Raw genomic sequence first — 21,198 nt, forward strand, 5'->3', positions numbered from 1 at the left:
TGATCCCCTAATGCACTCTCTCTCTCCTGGTTCTGCAAGTATTTTGTGGAGGATCAAACGCTTTGGGCTTTGCAGGCTGAGAGGATACATTGTAGGTACTTCAAGAGCAAAAGACCAGACTCGTTCTTGTTGGTGGAATATGAAATACCATGAGTACCGTTCTTGTCACGTGGGTCTACTAACGGGAAGAATGGAATTCACTGGGGGAGATGACATTTTGCTGACCTGGGGCTCAGTGTTAGTGGTTCCTCTTCTATGGACCGGACAGGACCGCATGGGATCACCTGTGAAGCCATTCCCGGTTTCCTCGTCCTGCTCAAAGCCCCGCCTGGGCCGGGTTTGGCCCGAGGGACCGAGGTGGCGACCCCCACTCCGTTGCAGGCCCTACCTCTCACCTCCCCTCTCTCCCTCTCCGTCTCTGCCTTGCCCCTGTCTCCTCGTCCCAGCCCCTCTGTCTGAGTGTGTGTCTGGTGTCTGCCCAGCTCTTTGTCACTCTCTCTGTCTCCCCCCACCCTGGCCCCTTCAGCTCCCCTCTCTCCTCTTGGTAAATGCGGAGCCCGGGGCCTGCCAGCACGTGGCTCCCGTAGTCCTGGGACGTAGCCATTGGGCGGGCTGAGTGGAGACCCAAAGAGAGACGTCCACATCCAACCCCAGAACCTGACCCTGTGACCTTATCTGGAGAAAGGGTCTTTGCGCTCTCGTGGAGGGAGCGATCTGGAGACCAGAGCCGACAGTAAGGGTCAGAAGAGGAGACACAGACACAGGGAGAGGCCCCGGGAAGGCGGAGACAGAGGCTGGAGTGATGCAGCCACAAGCCAAGGCATGCCGGCAGCCGCCAGGAGAAGGAAGAGGCAGGAAGGACCCCCATCCCCAGCCCACCCTGGGGCCTCCAGAGGGAGCACAGCGCCGCCCGCACCTGGATTTTGGACTCTGGCTTCCAGAACTGTGGGAGAGGACACCTCTGCTGTGTCGGCCACTGTGTCTGTGGTGATGGGTCACAGGGCAGTGCTATGTGCCCAGCGATTCTGGAAGCCGCTGATGGACGGGTCAGGCCCAGCCTGGGCAGGCGGCCCGTGTCTGCGTCTCTCCGAGTGAGCCGCGAGGGACCCGTGTTCTTGACCGCTGATGGACGGGTCAGGCCCAGCCTGGGCAGGCGGCCCGTGTCTGCGTCTCTCCGAGTGGGCCGCGAGGGACCCGTGTCCTTGACCGCTGATGGACGGGTCAGGCCCAGCCTGGGCAGGCGGCCCGTGTCTGCGTCTCTCCGAGTGGGCCGCGAGGGACCCGTGTCCTTGACCGCTGATGGACGGGTCAGGCCCAGCCTGGGCAGGCGGCCCGTGTCTGCATCTCTCCAAGTGGGCCGCGAGGGACCCATGTTCTTGACCACAGTGTTTTCACGGAGACCAGCTGGAACACGAGCTCGTGATGACTGAGTGAATGAAGCACATGCCTGTTTGTGCAGCAGCCAGACCAGCCCCGGATGGGCAGCACCCCCTCCACGGACCCTCCCCTCCACGTCACCAGGGTATGCTCCCCACGTGACAGGCCCTCCACAGTCTGTGCCTCGGGGACAGGGGGACAGCGACCCCTGAGACCTGCGGGGATTCGGCGCGGGCACGAAGCTTCCCTTCCCCTGCCAGCCACGGAGAAGACACCGGCCACCGTGCTGTTACCGTAACCTCGAGTCCGATGCTTGGCTGTGCGGCCGCCGGCCGGTTCCGACACTGTCGGGACCGCCGTGTTCTCAGGGAGGTGCAGGAAACGTCGTCCTTGTGGAGCCAGGAGGTCGGACTACAGAAAGTGGCTGACACGTGACCGTTTCTTCTGTGCCAGCTTAGTGACCGATGTGGGACGTGTCCGGGTCCCTGCCGTGGGCCCCTTGGGGAGGGGGCAAGGCTGTCCTTGAGCACTGAAGGCAGAATGCACCCACCCAGGGCAGGCTGGGGCGGACGCGGACCCATCCCTGCTACGCGGCATTTTAAGCTGCAGGGGTGTCGGAGGAAAACCGAAAGCAGTTGCACTGGTTGAGGCCCCGTGGGTCCATGGGAGGGAGCCAGGCAAGAGGGGTGTGGAGCAGGAGCTCTGCCCAGAGATGGGCGGCCATGAGGCACAGGCGTGTTGGGGACCAGGCTCTGCTCACTGTCCGGCAGCCGGTGTCTGGACCTGGAGGGACAGCTCAGTGTCGCGTAAAGCACCCGGCTCCGGGGTCAGACACACCCGGCTTCCTGTCAGAGGCCTGGGGGTTCCTGTCCCCCTGAGCCCCACGTGTCTCCTGAGTGTGGGGCCCGCCCCCGCTCTCGGGCTGTCGTTGGGGTGAATGGGCCGCGTGTGCTGAGATCTTAGCAAGGGGCTCGGGCCCACGGCTGGTCGTGAGGGCTCCGGAGGGGTTTCTAACAACCCTCTTGTGTTTCTGCCTCAGGTCGAGGGGGTGAAAGGAGTCTTCCTGGCGAACCAGAAAGTCGATGGGAAGGTGGTGACGCGTATAACCTACAACAAGGGCCGCGACTGGGACTACTTGCGGCCACCCAGCGTGGACATGAACGGGAAGCCCACCAGCTGTGACCCCGTAAGTGTCCCTGCTGCCGTCTCTCTCTCTCTCTCACACACACACACACACACACAACACACCTGCAGCCACCCAGCGTGGACATGAACGGGAAGCCCACCAGCTGTGACCCCGTAAGTGTCCCTGCTGCCGTCTCTCTCTCTCTGTCTCTCACACACACACACACACACACACACACACACACCTGCAGCCACCCAGTGTGGACATGAACGGGAAGCCCACCAACTGTGACCCCGTAAGTGTCCCTGCTGCCGTCTCTCTCTCTCTCTCTCACACACACACACACACACACACAACACACCTGCAGCCACCCAGCGTGGACATGAACGGGAAGCCCACCAGCTGTGACCCCGTAAGTGTCCCTGCTGCCGTCTCTCTCTCTCTCTCTCTCTCTCTCACACACACACACACACACACACATACACACACACCTGCAGCCACCCAGCGTGGACATGAACGGGAAGCCCACCAGCTGTGACCCCGTAAGTGTCCCTGCTGCCGTCTCTCTCTCTCTCTCTCTCTCTCTCTCACACACACACACACACACACACACACACACCTGCAGCCACCCAGTGTGGACATGAACGGGAAGCCCACCAGCTGTGACCCCGTAAGTGTCCCTGCTGCCGTCTCTCTCTCTCTCTCTCTCTCTCTCTCTCACACACACACACACACACACACACACACCTGCAGCCACCCAGCGTGGACATGAACGGGAAGCCCACCAGCTGTGACCCCGTAAGTGTCCCTGCTGCCGTCTCTCTCTCTCTCTCTCTCACACACACACACACACACACACACCTGCAGCCACCCAGTGTGGACATGAACGGGAAGCCCACCAGCTGTGACCCCGTAAGTGTCCCTGCTGCCGTCTCTCTCTCTCTCACACACACACACACACACACACACACACACACACCTGCAGCCACCCAGCGTGGACATGAACGGGAAGCCCACCAACTGTGACCCCGTAAGTGTCCCTGCTGCCGTCTCTCTCTCTCTCACACACATACACACACACACACACAACACACCTGCAGCCACCCAGCGTGGACATGAACGGGAAGCCCACCAGCTGTGACCCCGTAAGTGTCCCTGCTGCCGTCTCTCTCTCTCTCTCTCTCTCTCTCTCTCTCTCACACACACACACACACACACACACAACACACCTGCAGCCACCCAGCGTGGACATGAACAGGAAGCCCACCAACTGTGACCCCTTAAGTGTCCCTGCTGCCGTCTCTCACACACACACACACCTGTGGGCTGGGCGCCCGGCGTGGCTGAGGGAGCCCCAGGGGACAGAGAGGTGGCATCTGAGCAGGGCCCTCTGAGGGACAGGGGCCGCCAGGTCTGTGGACGTGGCGGACAGGTCACAGGAACACCCCGTTTCACAGGGGAGCTAACTGGAGGGCAGAGAGGACAGTGTGTCCGTGGGCGCTGGCCACAACCTCGTTGTGTGACAAGCCAGCCAGAGAGCACTTGCTGTCCTCCGGGTCAGCGTCTGGGCTCAGTGGGCACTCTGCTCCCTCACGGGGCCATTGTGTGGGAACGGTCCCGGCTCAGCCAACTCCTCCTCCTTCCAAACAGGGAGCACCAGCCCCGGGGGGCGGGGCGGGGGCGGGGGCTCTGTGGCAGCCCCTCCTGGGCAGCGAGGACACCCCTTGCTGACCTGGGCTGACACCCTCCAGCCAGGGGCCCGCACCCCACTGCTCTGCCTCTGCAGAAGCCTCTCTCTTGTTGCTAACGGTGGGTAACAGCACCTGTCAACCGACGGGGAGAATTAATTACCTGCTGTCTGTAAAAAAAACAAACCTTCTGGGAACAGAGTCACTGTGAAAGGACTAATTTTTGTATCGTCACAGCAAAGTTAAGCCGTATTAATCTGTCAAAGCAAGTTTTTGCTAAGAATAGATTCTTGTCTTCAGCAAGGAGATAACTCAGTGGTTCTCAAACTTTTTGAAGTTGGGGCACATTTAAAATCCTACAAATAATTGTAGGCGCACTATATACAAATTTCTGAGAAATATGTTATAATCATTAAGTCAAATATTAAAGAAAAAAATGTAAAGTCCAAGTGTGCTTTTATGGTAATTAAACGAAATAAATACGACAAAATTAAATTTATTCTGACATTAAAAACCATTTTTATGTTAAATTTTTTGAGTTATGCTTTTTTAGAATTTCTACAAAAGAGGGGTTAAGAAATAAAAAAATGACAAAAAGTTATCTTTTTATAGATAGATAGAGAGATAGATAGATACATTCTTAGTAAGATTTAGTAAATTCAGCAGGTCCCCGCACGAATGTGTTAAGTTTTTCATTCTTGTGTTTATGAGAAACATGAGCCTGATGTGTGCTAGTGATTTCTTCAATGTTTAGGCATACCTGTATATTTGAAAGGTAAACTCTCATTTCCTCATCAACACATTGAAGAATTCCTCTCTTTTTACTCTTAACTCTGTTGAGTGCAGAAAACCCCCACCATACCTATCATCTTAACTTTACACCAAACAAAGGATAGAAGAAACTTGCCTCCAGTCTTTCTGGGGAACATGGGGGGTAGTGTAAACAATCCAGCACCACAGCTCAACAGCCTTCTGCAACCTAATCAGGCAAGTGAGGTGGGGGGTTGGGCAGACTGTCAGTTTACAGCCAATTCCCCACACCTCTGTCCCCCAAAAATCTAAACTCCAAAAACCCTGTTGGTTTTTTGGTCCCCAACAGGCACATGTTTCTCTGGAACACCACAGGGTGCACCTGGAAATCTTCTGGGTGCACCAGTGCCCCCTGGCGCAGTTTGAGAACCACTGCCCAACCTTTGTGGGATTCATGTCCCAGCCTTAAAATGATCGAGGCGGGAGCTGGAGGGGGCTTGTGAGGGCCCAGGCAGGCAGGCAGGCAGGCGGGCGAGACCCCCTCCCACGAACACAGAGGGCAGCTCGGAGTGTGGGAACCCCGGTGGACACAAAAGACAAATTATAGCCGCGGCTCAGAGGCCCATGACCCTCTGTGCGGCCCTGGTGGCCAGGGGAGGTGGGGGACGCAGGGGACCGGTGTGACCACTTCCTGGGTCCTCTGTGTCCTGGTTCCTCTGTGTCCTTCACCCCGCAGTGAGCAGGGCAGCCTGCACTTGAGGGTCTACATCTCATCGTAAGAAGGATCCCTGCTAATTGCAGAATGCCAAAAAAATCAGAAACGTGGAGATAAGGCACAACAGTAACTGTAACTCTCAGAAATAGCGAGGATCAGGCGTTTTTCTATACGATTTTTTTTTTTTAGCTTACATGCCGGTTAAGGAGTTGTCACTGGGGTCCTGACACACGTGTGATGTCTGTCTTCTATTCTCTCTTGACCCTGGGTCACGAACATCTTCCCGGGCCGGCCGTGGGCTGGTGCTCTCCCTGGGAGGTTCCCTGAAGTAATGGGGAGACGTGGGGACCTTTCGAAGGCGAGTGGAGAGGTCAGATCTGTTTTAGGGTGACAGGCCGTGCTTGGGAGATGATTCTGAATCTGTCTGCATCTTTCTTCAGAACGAAAGCTCGTTCGTTTTGCAGCCCACGGGAACTTCTGAGAAGCAGGCTGAGTCAGGAGGTGGGGTCTCTGGGCAGACGGGGCTCCTTGTCCACACGGGCAGGTGGTGTGGCCTTCTGTCCATTCCAGTCGCTCATAATTTGGGGACATTTCTCTAGAGCACCAGCCACTCCTGCAAGCAGAGGGGCGGGGGGGGGGGGCGGGGGCAGAGTGGTCCCTGCGTGGCCCATGCACCCTCACCCGAGTGCTGCAAGTACCCTGGCCACCTCGGGACTGGCTGTTCAGCCCTATCTCCCATGGCACCGGCCAGCCTCCGGGGGCTCCCACCCTTGCCCCGGGAGCCCAGAGGACACCCCTGTCTCTGGCAATGCATACCCCGGGGTAGCCACCTGTCACACCTGCAGGGCCCCCCAGGTTCATCCTGCCTGCCTTTCCTTTCATCTGCTCAGCCCAGACTCCACGGGCGGGCATTTGTACGGCCTGGTCCAGCTGTTGGACACCAGCAGAGCACCCGGAAGTCCCAGGGCTGCCTGGGAAACATTGGAGAGACCGTCATGGCACCAAAGGGGACATCAGCTCTGCCTGCATCTGCCGGTGTCCTGTAGGTCACAACTGACCACAAGGAAGCCTGAAGAATGTTTGGCCTCTGGCTCAAACAAGTGCCCGGCACCCAGGACAGACCACCATGGGGCTGGGGACAGGGAGTGGGCCAGGTTCTCGGAAGCAGTGCCGGTGACTGGCTCCAGTCACAGCACAGAGTCAGGGACATTATGTGCACAGGGCATCGGGGACCAGCCCGGGAGCTCAGGCCCCACCTGGCCCACCAGGAAGCCTGGACCCCCAAGCAGGGCCGTACCACCACCCTCTCTGCCCAGGAACCTGCCTGGGGCTCAGGTGCCACATTCCTGGTGAGGCCCTGCCCCAGGGGTCACAGGAATGTCCCTGTCCTGGAAACTGACCCTCTGCTGAGGTCACCGGGATCTCTCTGCCCTGGACACCCCATGTCTGGTCACTGGCGGGGCAGAGGGAGAGGACTGGATGGTCTCACCAGAGATACTAGCTCACCAGCCTGCTTTTGGTCATGAGGTATCAAGAGAAACCCAGCAGGATCCGTGTCTTACCATCTCGCCCGTGTCCTGGACGGGGCAGGGGGGCAGAGGGCCGCTCAGTGACCACGCTCCGGCCAGGGAGCCTGCCGTCCGCACCACGGAGGGCCTCCGGACGCCGTGTGCGCCTCAGCGGAGGGGCAGCACCTCTTCTCAGCTGAATTTGCCTCCTTTTCTTTCTCTTTTGGTTTTTACGGCTTTATGGAGACAGACTCACACCCCGTACGACTCACCCCATTGGAGCGCACAGTTCAGGGGTTTTTAGCGCGTTCACAAAGTCGTGAAGCACCAGCACAGTCTGCGTGGGGGGTCTGCATCACCCACCCCCAGGGGAAGCCCACACCCTTTATCTGTCATCTCCGTGGCCCCGTCTCCCTGTCCCACCCCCCTCCCGCCCGGGCCACGGCGGTTCTTCCCTCTGTCTCTGCGGACAGCCTGCTCCAGCATTTCCTGTGAATGGAATCTCAGAGGGTGCAGTGCGGCCAACACGTTTTTAAAACCCGGAACAGACAATAAAGCATGCGGCCAACCGGAGCAGGCCCCGGGGCCGTCCCCAGCACCGTCTGGCCCGGATCAATATCCAATTTGTGAAAACAGTTTCATTTTTAACTTAGGATGATCTGTGTAAAACGGACTCAGCTCACGGACCAGAAGGAGGGGCTGTAAAAACATAAAAGGGGGCGGAAAGGCGCCTGTCGGATGGCTTTCGGGCGCGATGGTGTAACATCGTGAGGATGACGGGATTCTGGAGGGGACCCCCCCCGTCTCCCCACGCCCCAGGAGGTGTGGCAGCAGGCGCCCCGTCTCTGTTTCACAACTGAGGGAATCCAGGCCCCAAGCTTCCCGTAAAATTAGAGGTGCCTCCCAGAGTTCAAATTTTATCTCTGGGTGCTCCTGTGGTATTTCTAAACTGAAGATGTTTTCAGAAAGGGGGGGGTTGGGAGGGAGAAGGAGAGAGGATCAAGGAAATTGTTACAATTCTTATCTGTAGCAACTAGGCAGAACCTCGTCCAGGGGAATGGCTGGACCCTGACTTCCTCCGGAAGCTGTGCCGTGTTACTCGATCACCCTGTGACACAGAGGTTATTGTCCCATTCACAGAGAAAGACACAGACTCAGAGACACCAAGCAATTTCCCCGGTCACACAGCGTTAGGAGGGGCTGTAAGGATTCAGTCTCCACCCTGTCCCCATGCCAGGCCAGATAAACTCCTTGAGTTGGGGAGCCAAGAAGGCTGACTCCAGAGTGGTCACCCCGGAAACCTCTTTGATGTCGGCGGGCACGCTGGGGTCTCTAGTGGCCCCCCTGCTCCCCCGGGGTGGGGGCAGGAGTTCCTACGTTATCCAGGCGGGCTCAGCCAGCCGCACCCCGGACCCTGCCTCTCAGACTTCAGTGGGAAGGAAAGAAGAAACGGGGTCTTCAGGGTCCTTCAGGGTCCAGCCGGTTTGGGCAGCCCGGGCTGAGGGCTGAGGGGTCACTGCCCAGGGCAGTCTCTGGCACCTGGAGGAGCTGTGCAGAGACCATGGGTCTTGTCCAGTGTCCCGTGGTTCTGTAATCTATTATGGACATGGCAGAGAGTTGAGGCAAGATGGTGGCCTTGAGCCGTTGAGGCCCAGGGACACTCAGGGAAGAGAGGGGACACTGTCCTCTGCTGGACTGTCCTCCCAGATCCCAGCCCCACCCTGGGGGAGCTGGTGTTCAGATGGTTAGGAGGGGACAGGAGGGGTCTGGCCATGCCAAGTGACAGGACAGAAAACTGCTCTTGGCCCTCATCTGGAAGGCTGCTGGCCCAGAGTGGCCTGGAGGTGTGTCCCATGCAGGCAGAGACACGACACTGCGGGCCTTGGAGGGTGGACATGGGGCCCAGGTGTCCTTGTTGTAGCCCCAGCTCCACCACTGTCCTTGGTGAATTGCTTAAATGCAGCCATCGGTCAGTATGAATTGCCATCGGAATTATTATTACAAGTGGGGTCTCTGCCCGCGGCCAGGGCACCGGCAGGGCGGGGCTGCTGTGAGGAGTGCTGTGACGCCCGCCTGCGAGTCAGCCAGGCTGACGCTCCCGTCCCCTTGCCCTCTCCTAGAGGGCCCAGGGCTGTGGGGCGTCCCACAGTGGTCCCCTGAAGCCTGGGCCGGCCTGCTCACACGCGAGGCCCTCAGTGAAGGTTCTGGCTGGCGCATGAACATGGGTGTGAGCCACTCAGGCTCCCGAAGGCACGTCCCGTGGCCCCCACTGCCTGTTGGGAGGCCCACCGTGGGCCAGCAGCCATGCTGGGAGAGCGCCCTTGGGGAGCCCCCTGGCTTCACCCCCTGAGAGCGGTGTCACCTGGCCCAGACCTGACGGCCTCCGCAGGGCAGTCAGACTAGGAGCTTCTCCCCACCCTCCAGCACTCCTTGGGCTCCTTTCCCGCCCAAGAAGCCCCAGGGGTGCACTCGGCTCAGCCCTGCCTTCCCCGGGGACACTTCCCGCCCAGGTGCAGCCTATAGCTTGCTTTTTTCTCCTTGCAGCCGGACTGCCACCTGCACCTGCACCTGCTCTGGGCAGACAACCCCTACGTGTCGGGCACCGTGCACACCAAGGACACCGCCCCCGGCCTCATCATGGGTGCAGGTAGGGGCTGCTGTTGCACCGGGGTGGCAGGGGCCACAGCTGCATGAGGACGTCCTGTTCTCAAGGGAAGGGTAATGGTGTGCACACTGAGGGGCAGTGGCAGCTCCAGGGAGCTCAGCTGTCGTGGAACAATGGGATGGGTGAATGCATGGCCCAGAGGGGGCGCATGGTACAGGTTGGCTGAATGGGAAGGTGGGTGGATGGATGGATGGATGATGGATGGATGGTTGGATGGGTGGATGGATGGATAAATGGATGATGGATAGATGGTTGGATGGGTGGGTGGATGGATGGGTGGATGATGGACGGATGGGTGGGTGGATGACTGGATGAATGGATAGATGGATGATGGATGGGTGGATGATGGATGGATGATGGATGGATGGCTAAGCGATGTGTGGGCAGGTGGAAGAATGGACTCAGGGATGCATGCGTACATTGTGCTTGGTTGAACCTTGGAAAAGAAGACAGTCTCACAAACCCTCTGCTACTCCCTGGAACTGACTTTAACTGTTTGAGGACAATTCAGCCCCTCTGGAATTTTTCAGTGATGTCTACACTTGACTCTGGATTAGACACTCCTGTGAGCGCCGCATAAAATAAGGCTCCAACAGCGAGCCGTGTGCAGGTTGCCCCAGGTGGAGCCCTCTGGGGCTCCAGGCGAGAGTCCAGAATGGCTTCAGTGTCCTCATCACAGGGCCCCCACCTTCCTGGGGGCTTGGACCCCGGGTCCCTGCCAAGTCCACAGGCACCAGCGAAGGCCTGGCTCGTGAGATTGTGCCGTAGCTCAGGCCCCTTGGGGGGTCTGTTTAAGGCATGGGGGCCCATCCCCAAAGCCACCGGGACCACCCTGGAGCGCACACTCAGGTGCCACTGTTGTTCCCGTGGGAGCCCTCCTAGGCTCCGTTTCCTCATCTGTAAGCTGGCGTTGGCTTGGGAACTGGGTTGGGGTTCTTCCCACTCCAGCCTGATCCCCGGGGTGAAGTCTGAGCCCCACAGAGTGGCCCTCAAGGCCAGTGACCCACTAGCCAGCCCAGGGCCAGGGCTGCAAGTGAACCACTAGGAGGAGCCTCCTGGGTGCCCTGCTGGTGTGGTGCCCACCTCACCATCCTCCAGAATCCGCTCAGCAGCTGTTTCACCAGCACCACCCTCGTGCTTTCTCTGCTGCTCACTCAGATGGCCCCAGGCTGTCCTGGGCCCGCTTCTGGTCTCTCCCCTGCACCAGTCACTAGGACGCCCTCTCCAAATGCAAACCCAGCTGCCCAGTTCCAGCCGAAAGCCCGTCAGGGCTGCCACGCCCCTAGCCTGGCCCGCCTGGCCCGTATCCTCTGTACTTGATTCCCGACCTCCACTCTGCGCTTCTTACTTGGGAACCACACTCGTCACCGGGGGTCCCCTGAAGTGCCCGGCCCGGCCTCCACTTGGGCCAGGAAGGAGCTGTCGGGGGGGGGGGACATGCCGGTGGCTGAGGCCGGGCCGGTCCACACTGGATTCGGGCAGACGGTAGAGACACCGCGGAGCCAGAGAGCGTGGGGCCGTCCCCGTGTATTGGAGGCCCGCAGAGACGGCGAGTGAACACACACGAAAGTGAAAGAGCTGATAAACAAAGGACAATCTACTCGCAGTGACGGCCAGGGAGCAGGGAGAGCCGCCCCTCATGGTGGCAGGAGCACAACCTGGGAGAGTCGCGGCCCAGGGGCGGCACCCACGGCTTCCACAGGCTACGCCCAGGGGCCTCTGCCACGTGCTCACGCACTGATCAGGCACCACGCTTGCAGCTGCTGCACCAGCGAGCAGGCCTCACACAGCTGCCCCCCAGAGGGCTTCTCTGGGCCAGGCTCACCCTTGACTTCTCAGACGGGGACCAGGGCTGCACTGGGCCGTTCCAGCAGACGGGCACGCCGCTGCCGGGCAGCTCCGCCCGCGGGGGTGTGTGTCCCCGGCACACGTACCCGTCCGGGGACTTGCCTGGCTGAGACCTGGGTCGGGGAAGCTGGCTGACCCCAGAGTGACCCTGCCCCTCTCCTGCCGGACCAGGTAACCTGGGCTCCCAGCTGGTAGAGTACAAGGAGGAGATGTACATCACGTCCGACGGCGGCAGCACCTGGCGGCAGGTAAGGGCCCCCCCCCCCCGTAACTGTGTCTGTTCCGTGACCCCGCCCAGCCCGAGCGGCTGTCTGGACGCACAGCCACCCTGTACCAGGCGTGATGTTGCCAGCTGGCCCCACCCACTGGCCGTTGTGGTGGCCTTTGCTGGGGGCGGCGGCCCCAACACATAGCACCACACGGTCGGTCGCACCCGTTGCCGCGGACGTTGGAGCCGAGGGCGTGGGGTAGGGGAGCCGGCCCAGGAGGAAGCCCTGTAGGAACGAGGAGACTTGTGCTGACTGCTCCCTGGGGGCCAGGAGATGGGGGCACAGACGACCCCAGGGTCCCGGCAGTGGGGCTGCCGGGTGGACGGCAGAGTCCTGAGAGAGGAAATGGGGAAGAGCAGGTTTGGGGGGCCGCGGGGAGCCTGGGGGGCATCCCCGGGTGATGAGCCCATGGAGCAGTGTGGCCTGAGAGAAGAAAGACAGGGGAGGGGGAGAGCGGTCGCTGCTGCAGTCGGACCGGGCACCCCGCCAGGCGAGGGCCCCCTTTCCTCTGCACTCACCCCTCCTTCACAGCCCCCCAAAGTGGGGGAGCTCCTCTGCCCTGCCAGCTCCACGGAGCAAGTCTCCACTTCAAACACCTAAAATAACGCCCCAAACCTTCGTGTGTGTGTCCCCTTCCCGTCACTCAGAGCTCGGGGTCTAGGCCCCGTTTCTGCACGCCCCCCCCCCCAGCGTCCCTCACAGCTGGTCTCCCAGGTGGCCTCCTGGACAGGTACGCGAAACCCCAGCACCCACTGCCAGCAGCCTCGGCTGAAGGCCCCCGGCGCTCTTTAATAATTATGCAAGAAACAAGGAATTTTGAAAAGGGCAAAGGAGATTTATCGTGTTAGAATATTTCTATTTCACAAAACTAGTGAAGCGTGTCTAAACTTTCTTAAAGGTCACCGTCCGTCTGTTTATTAGAGAACACCCCGTGCCCCCCCCCCCACTAGGATTGGATAGACTGGGCGGGGGAGCCAGGGGCCGTCTTCTCATTTCCGGGGAAGCCGGTGAAGGGTCACAGCGGTCACTCCTGTCAGGCCGCTGGCCGAGATTTCAAACTTGGGAAAGTCAGAATTCGAGGGAGAGCGTCTGTTCCCAGGTGCTGCTTGCGGCCTGCCTTGGGGACCCTGTGTTCCCTTCCCAGAGCGGGGGGCGGGGTGTGGGGCAGCTCGGGTGCCCGGGAGAAGAGGAGAGGCACCCGTGGCAGCCTGTGTGCGTGTGGGCAAAGAGGGCTGCTGCCGCCGGGCCGGGGACAGGGGGGACGCAGGCAAGGTGACCGGGTGAGCTCAGGCCAGACTGTCAAGCCCCTGGTGAGATGTGTCTGCCAGAGTTCTCGGAATATGAATTACAAATGGCAGCCTGTGTGCTGTCAAGGACAGAACACTCTCAGACCGGGAGTCCCCCAGGGCAATCGGAGGCAGCGGCCAGAAAGCATTCAGAGTCCCTCCGGAGCTCAGGCTGGAAGGAGGGGGTGTGGGGAGGGTGTGTGGGGGCAGGGGACCCTCAGCCCTGCTGCCTGGGGGATGGCCAGGGCACAGATGGCCACAGCAGTGGGTGTGCGGAGCCCCTGCGAGGGGCTTGGGAGACCCCGGAGCCTCCTTTCTCAGAGTCCCAAGCTCGTGAGGGTAGGTTTGTTTGAGGGCTGGTTCCCTGGGATGGCTGGGAGGTGCCCGTCTTCCTGGTGGGCACCGTGAATGCCCCCTGTGTGTCTTCCGGGGAGGGGGGTGTCAGGGACGTGGGTCTTGCTCAGGGTGGTGGTGCCCACTCAGCACCACGGCTCGGTCCCCCGAGGTGAACCCTGTTTGGGAACAGCCAGGCTGGGACCCGCTCAGGCTGCCCTTTCTATGGCATCACCCCTGCCACTCAGCAGCCCCCATGCCCTGCAGGAGACCCCAGGTGGCGTGGGGAGTGGGGGCTCTCCCTGCGCGGCAGTGCCCTCTGCAAGTTCAGAGGCATCAGGAGCCGTGCCCATGGTGTGGACAGACATGTCTGCTGCCACATGCCCCTTGGGTAGTGACCACAGGACCGAGCGTGGTTTCCGCCATCCACCTGGCAGCCCAGGGGCCCCGGAGCCTAGCTTCCCCTTGAATGCTTCCCAAGATGGGGAGCTCACTCTTTCCTGGAGCAAATAGACTTCACTTCCCCCGGGCACCCAAGGAAGTTCTAAAGGGAACTCTTAAACGTGGTGTGTCTCACTGACGTCTGCGGGAGGGAGTCCAGACCCACCGGCTACCACTTGAGCCCGTACTGCCCTCTCCAGTATTTCCTGCCCCTGACACCCTGCTCTCTGAGACCTCCAGCACCCTGCACGTGCTGTCTCCATCCCCCGCCCCCGGTCCTTCCGAAGATTAACCCAAATGCCACTTGCACTGTGACCCCCTCCCTGGGGTACCCAGTAACTCAGGTCTGCAGTTTAATAGGAATGTGATATCATTCCTCCCCCAAAGCATAGGCTAGGATCCTGTGATCCAGTGAAACCTACTCTGAGCAGGCAGAGAGGGTTGAGTTGATGGCATCCCTTGTTGTGGAGATGGTCAGCTTCCGTGGGGTCTCTCCCTGGACCATAGACTCCTCTCTACCTCTGGATCCCAGCACCCAGAGAGGACCTGGGGCCCTGGGTTTGTTGGGTGGGCAGATGGAAAATTATGGCTGTTTCTTCTTCACAGTACCCTAAACATTGCAGGCTGTCATCTCCTTCATCCAGGAATCTCTATCTCTATTAATATAGCCTCAGACAGCATGCTTACCCTGAACTAATGGTTAGGACAGAGGACACCAGGCACATGGTTCCTCTGATGCCCTGCAGCTGTAGCCACAGGAAGCTGTGAGTGAGTCCTGTCTGGCATATCTGGGGAGAACTCATGTTAGTGCACTGGCACCAGGGAGGGCTTCCTGGAGGAGGCAGCACTTGAGCTGAGCCTTAGCATCAATAGGGGTTTGCTGTTGCTGATGGTGTGTATCCTAACTGCTTTTCTAAATCCCATTCTTTGTTCCCTATCTTCCTGCCGCTGGCCTTTAGGCTCATGAGTGTTCACAGAGAGAGGACCCGCCCCCACCCCCCGCTGCCTGTTCTCACACTGTCCTTTCTCACATCACTCACTGGTCTAGAACTTGGCCTTCATCATCCATCCGTCCTGTGGGTGCTGAGTCTGGGAGGTGTGGCCAAGCACGGGGGTGTCCTGGCGACACGGGGAGCCCTCAGGTCTGTCCTCCGCTGACACCCCCAGCCTGTGCGTGGACAAGTCTGCCCCTGGCGAGTGGCCTCCGACCCTGGCCGACCTCTGACCCTTCTCAGGGTGCCGCCCACTCCCTTGCAGGTGTTCGAGGAGGAGCACCACATCCTCTACCTGGACCACGGCAACGTGATTGTGGCGGTCAAGGACAGCTCCATCCCCCTGAAGATCCTCAAGTAAGATCGTGGGGGTGGGAGGCAGGCTTCTTCTCTCCCCCTGGAAGCCCCGCAGGATGTCCCCCACTGGGCCCCAGGACAACAGCGCTAAACTCCACCCACTGGGAGTCGTGGCAAGCGGCAGCAGCTCTGGGCTGGGCATGGGGAGACCAGGAAATGGGGGATGACAGGGCAGCATGGCCAGAGTGAGCCCAAGGGAAGCCTGGGGCAATGGGGAATAGGAGAGGCTTCCTGGAGGAGGCGACTTTTAAGCATCAATAAGAATTCTTCAAATAGAGAAGGCAGGACTAGACAAGGAAGTATGTGCCCACGGGAGATAGGCCTTACGTCAGCTTCAGACGTCTGAAGGGCTATTGTGGAGAAGTGAGGGCAGGTATGAACTCTGGATTCAGAAGGCAGAGTTGGGAAGCTGCCAGGAAGCCACTATCACTTTAGTCTGAAAAAGAGCTGTCTGCACTTGGCACTAGCAGCACTGTGATACGCCACATTAGGAGACAGTAAGATGCTGTCACGGACCTGGCCACCCCCAGGCTGTAGTGTGGACACTACACGTCTTGCTAAGCAGACGTGGACACGGTGGTCTCTCAGGACTGGGTGAAGTCGAGGGTCCAGCTGGGGCCAGGGTGCTGGGCTGGCCTCGGGACAGACACCACGGCTTCCACACTGTTCTCTCAGCCGCTCCAGCGGGCCGACTTGGGTGCCTGGGCGCAGGCAGGGATGGATCCCGTGGGGCAGCCAGTCCTGGACAGGGCAGGGGGAAGGGACCCCTGCCTGCCCTGTGGATGGGGACGCTCCTTCTCTGGCAGGTTCAGCGTGGACGACGGTCTCACTTGGCACATGCACAACTTCACCAGCACCTCCATGTTTGTGGACGGGCTGCTGAGTGAGCCCGGGGAGGAGACGCTGGTCATGACGTGAGTGTCTGTGGAGGTGGGGGCGGGTGGGTTGAAGCTGACCCCCAGGCAGGCTGCGTGGAGGGCCGCCTTGGGCCTCTGCTGCTCTGAGGGCGGCTCAACACTGACCCCTCCCGGCCCCCCGCCCTCTCTCTCCCCTCCTCCTCACACCTGCCTCCTCCTCTCTCCCCTCCTCCTCCTCCTCCTCACACCTGCCTCCTCCTCTCTCCCCTCCTCCTCCTCCTCCTCACACCTGCCTCCTCCTCTCTCCCCTCCTCCTCCTCCTCCTCACACCTGCCTCCTCCTCTCTCCCCCACCTGTCTGTCCCTGTTCAGGGACGTCCATTGCCTGCCCTGACCACCTGGGTGGGAGAGGATGGCTCTGGGCCACTGCCCCATTCCGCCTCTTGAGTTGACTGTTTTTATTATCATTGTCACCATTGTCATGAATCTTATCGTGGGCTGTCGGTGCCCGTAGAGGGGTAAGCACGTTGCACAGGGAGGTCCGTGAGGGCAGAGCAGCCCGCACCCAGCCGCGTGAGCCCCGCGCAGCCGCGGCCCGGGCCAGGCTGGCGTCCGAGACTGCGGCGAGCCGCGGTGGAGGCCCAGGTGGCCCCGTGTGGGCAGGAGTGGTATCCCTGGGTCCGCAGTGCTGCTGGGGCCTGGGGCCCTTGGCGGTCACGGGGAGGCAGGGGCCCAAATAAGGCGCTTTCCCTCCCCAGCATCTTTGGGCACATCAGCTACCGCTCGGACTGGGAGCTGGTCAAGGTGGACTTCCGGCCCTCCTTCCCCAGGCTGTGCAGCGAGGAGGACTACAGCGCCTGGGACCTCGTCAACCTGCAGGTGGGGGCAGGTGCGGGCTGGGGCGGGGCGGGCAGCCCTCAGAGCCCCTGCCGCCCACCAGGCAGGCAGAGTCCCCGCTCAGCAGGGCCACCAGACCTCTCCTCCTCTAAGACCTCTTCCCAGAACCCTGACCACCTTAGCCGCCTGGTTCTTCTGGGGTTTTCCCGACCCCTTCTTGGTTCCCGGGGCTGCTCTGGGCTCAGTCACCCTCGGGGGGCTCAGGTACCCAGGCCCCAGCCCGACCGTGGGGTCAGGGTTGTTCTGCTGGTAGGAAGGTACCAGGGCGCACGATGACATAGGACCTAATGCCCCTGTGTGGTCTGTCTGGGGCAGCCCCTCTCCGTCACCTCAACTCACAATGGTTTCCACAGCAGAAGCTAGAAAGCAGGGGTCCCCAAACTACGGCCCACGGGCCGCATGCGGCCCCCTGGAGGCCATTTATCCGGCCCCCACCGCACTTCCGGAAGGGGCACCTCTTTCATTGGTGGTCGGTAAGAGGAGCATAGTTCCCATTGAAATACTGGTCAGTTTGTTGATTTAAGTTTACTTGTTCTTTATTTTAAATATTGTATTTGTTCTCATTTTGTTTTTTTACTTTAAAATAAGATATGTGCAGTGTGCATAGGGATTTGTTCATAGTTTTTTTTTATAGTCTGGCCCTCCAACGGTCTGAGGGACAGTGAACTGGCCCCCTGTGTAAAAAGTTTGGGGACCCCTGCTATAAAGGTTGCACTCGGGAACTAATGGGGCCTCGGGTCCCCTCCGGCTACAGCTCAGGTCAGGCTGTGCCCCCACAGGTGTGCTGGGCCTGCCGCACGGGGGCCCTGCCCTGTTACTGCTACAGCACCCCTTTCAGGGAACAGGGTGGGGCCTGTTTGGGGATCGTTGGCTGAGGACCTACTGTGTGAGCACATGAGCCCTTCAGGTCATGGCTCATCCCAGCTCCTGCATGGGGCCTGGCACCCCTGGGGCCTGAGGGACTTAAAGGGGACGTTTCCAACAGCCCTGTGTCTCCTCGAGCCTAGATGGAGCTTGAATGGTGCCTCTTCCGGGAAGCCTTCCCTGACCACTTGCCCTAGGCCCCCAAGCTTACCTCTGGCGTGTGGTGCTCAATGAATGCTTGAGTGGGATGGGAGGGAGGCTGCCCCAGCTTGCCCCCGGGCACATCCCTTCCCTCCTGGCCTCAGTTTACCCTCTGTGAAAGGGGACAAACCCCAGCCCACACTGCCGCTGCAGGGTGACAGCTGCCTCATGGGCCAGCGCAGGAGCTTCCGGAAGAGGAAGCTCGCCTCGTGGTGCGTCAAGGGGAAGAACTTCACGTCGGTGCTTGCGACCCAGGTGTGCCCGTGCCAGGACTCGGACTTCCTCTGGTGAGGATGCTGTCCCGCTTGGGCCGTGTGTGTGGCCTCGGGCCAGGCAGGGAGGGCAGGGGTGGCCGCGCCCTCGTGACCTGGCCTCACGGTCACTCACTCTGCCACTTTTGCCGTATTCTGAGTGCTGGAACTGGGTCCCAGCGTCCAGACCACACCCGAGGAGGGGCCGTTACAGGACTCCACAGCAGGTGGCCCACTCAGGCGGGAGGAGCAGAGGGCAGGTGTGCCCACCTGTGCCCACCTAGCCCCTTCCCTTCCATCCAGAACTCAGCTCGCCTGACCTGCTTAAGTCTCCCAGGCTGCGCACTGCCCGCAGGAGGATGTCTGAGTTCTAGAACCCAGCTCACGAGGCCTCTGGCCCACCTGCCTGCCTCCCCAGCCAACCTCACCCCTCCCACTCTGTCCCTCACATCCCGCCACCTCCGCCTGTGTCTCCCTGCACCAGCGTGGGGGGGCTGGTCCACCTGCAGTGCCCCTCTCCTCTCTTTCCCTGGCTGTTTCCTGCTCTTTCTTTGAGATTCAGCTCACCACCTCCAGGCAGCCCTCCAGGACACCTGGGCTGGGCTCTGCTCTCCTGTGAGTCCCCAGACCCCCTTTGCACCTCTTCTCACCGGGAACATGTTGCTTTCAGACCTGTCTCCCCTCTGGTACAGGGGCCATTGGGTTCTCCTCTCCGTCTCCCGTGTCCCCCATCCCCCCTGCCTGCCCCCTGACGGGAGCTCTTCCTTCCTCCCAGCGACTACGGATTTGAGCGCTCCCCCTCGTCAGAGTCCGACACCGACAAGTGCTTTGCCAATTTCTGGTTTAACCCCCTGTCGCCGCCTGACGACTGTGTCCTGGGCCAGAACTACAGCAGCAGTCTCGGGTGAGGACACACGGGCCACTCCTGGTCGAGCTCCAGGGGCAGAGCCACGGTGACCCCCGCAGCTCCCTGCAGGGCCTCAGGGCTGAAACGTCCTGTTTGCCGGGCCCCGAGGGACCCGGTTCCACGTGGGCCAGCACCCGGGAGTAACGTTCCCTGAGCTGGCTCTGAACAGGGAACAGCAGGCAGAGAAGAGCAAGGTGCCTGGTTAGCTTGCACCGCTGCAATGGCTGAGCCCCCCCAGGAAGTAACATACCCTCCCTGGTCCTTCCAAGCCCCTGCAGTGACAGGACCCTTCCCCATTTAACTACACAAGCTGGACCAGAGCTGCTCACGTTCCCTTTAGGTCTCAGCCTGAATGGCACTTCCTCCAGGAAGCCTTCCTGACCACCTGCCCTGGGCTTGAGCTTACTGCTGTCCTAGCACATGTCGGTTATGGTTGTCACTCACCCCGTTGCTCTCCCCGCTGTCAGCTCCATGACACAGAGCGGGTGTTCCTTCCTCATGTGGAGCGGTGAGCACACCACACCAGGCTGGATGTGAGCGAGGGTGAGGGCTCAGCAAGTGTGAGCAGTTATGACACTTCTCCTCCCCCAGAGGCGGACTGTGCTGATGAGAAAGGATTAGCGTCATGTGAAAATGTTAGGGACCTAAAAGCCCTGGACCTGCCGCTGTAGGAGGTCCCGACCACGCTCCATCTAAAAGTCCCCGCCCGCTTCCAACTTATTCCTGTAAGTCCTCCCAGAGGGTCAGCTTCTAATAGACATCATATTTTCATCTTAAAAGAAAAAAGTCCCACTTCAATTTGAGGAAGTTTTGAGAGGGGGGAAACGCCTAGGGGCTTATTAGGGAGTCCTCATCACTGCCCTAGGGACAGGGCGGGGCAGGGCCTGAGGAAGCAGGAAGCAGGACAAAATTTGTGGGGCTGGACCTCACCTCATCCACCATCCATCCATCCATCCATCCATCATCCATCATTCATCCATCCATCCATCCATCCATCCATCCATCATTCATCCACCCATCCATCATTTATCCATCCATTTATCCATCCCCATCTATCCATCCATCCATCCATCCATCCATCCATCCATCAGCCATCTATCGTCCATCCATCCATCCATCCATCAGCCATCCATCAGCCATCTATCCATCATCCATCATTCATCCATCCATCCATCATCCATCCACCCATCCATCTATCCTCCATCCATCCATCCATCCATCCATCCATCATCCATCTATCCTCCATCCATCCATCCATCCATCAATCATCTATCCATCCATCCATCTATTCACCTATCCATTCATCCATCCATCCTTCCATCATCCATCATCCATCTACCCATTCATCCATTCATCCACCCATCCATTCTATCCATCATCCATCCATCCCCATCTATCCATCTCCATCTACCCATCCATCCATCCATCCATCCATTCATCCATCCATTCATCCATCCATTCATCCATCCATCCATCATCCTTCCATTCATCTATCCATCATCTATCCATCACTCATCCATCCATCATACTTCCATTCATCTATCCATCTATCCATCTATCCACCCACCCATCATCCCTCCATTTATTCATTTACTCTTCCATTTGTCTTTCCACTCATCCATTATTCATCTATTCATTCATTCACCAGTCTATTATCTATTTATCCATTCATCCTTACATCTTTCCATCTATCTTCCATTCTTCCCTTCACCCACCCGTCCATCAGACAGCAGCGGCCCCGGGGCCACTCCAGTGCACGCACCGGGGCTTGGCAAGCAGGAATCTTGTCTGAAGAGTCAGAGCCAGGACCCGTATCCAGGGGAAGGGTTGTATTTCATTCTGGGCACCATCTACACCAGGGGCAGTC

General features: G+C 59.5%; 1 protein-coding gene across 2 annotated transcripts in view; it reads left to right on the top strand.

Annotated features, from left to right (window-relative positions):
• Window positions 1-21,198, top strand: part of SORCS2 (sortilin related VPS10 domain containing receptor 2) — a 368,252-nt gene that overhangs the window by 322,286 nt on the left and 24,768 nt on the right. For both annotated transcript variants that reach the window (XM_066233323.1, XM_066233322.1), the window contains exons 10-17: window positions 2,417-2,563; window positions 9,709-9,811; window positions 11,849-11,925; window positions 15,264-15,355; window positions 16,162-16,269; window positions 16,970-17,090; window positions 18,327-18,460; window positions 19,200-19,328. In XM_066233323.1, the coding sequence (XP_066089420.1) occupies window positions 2,417-2,563; window positions 9,709-9,811; window positions 11,849-11,925; window positions 15,264-15,355; window positions 16,162-16,269; window positions 16,970-17,090; window positions 18,327-18,460; window positions 19,200-19,328 (911 nt within the window). The remainder of the gene's footprint in view (window positions 1-2,416; window positions 2,564-9,708; window positions 9,812-11,848; window positions 11,926-15,263; window positions 15,356-16,161; window positions 16,270-16,969; window positions 17,091-18,326; window positions 18,461-19,199; window positions 19,329-21,198) is intronic.

The sequence above is a fragment of the Saccopteryx bilineata genome, chromosome 5 (assembly GCF_036850765.1).
Source record: "Saccopteryx bilineata isolate mSacBil1 chromosome 5, mSacBil1_pri_phased_curated, whole genome shotgun sequence".
Lineage (NCBI taxonomy): Eukaryota > Metazoa > Chordata > Mammalia > Chiroptera > Emballonuridae > Saccopteryx > Saccopteryx bilineata.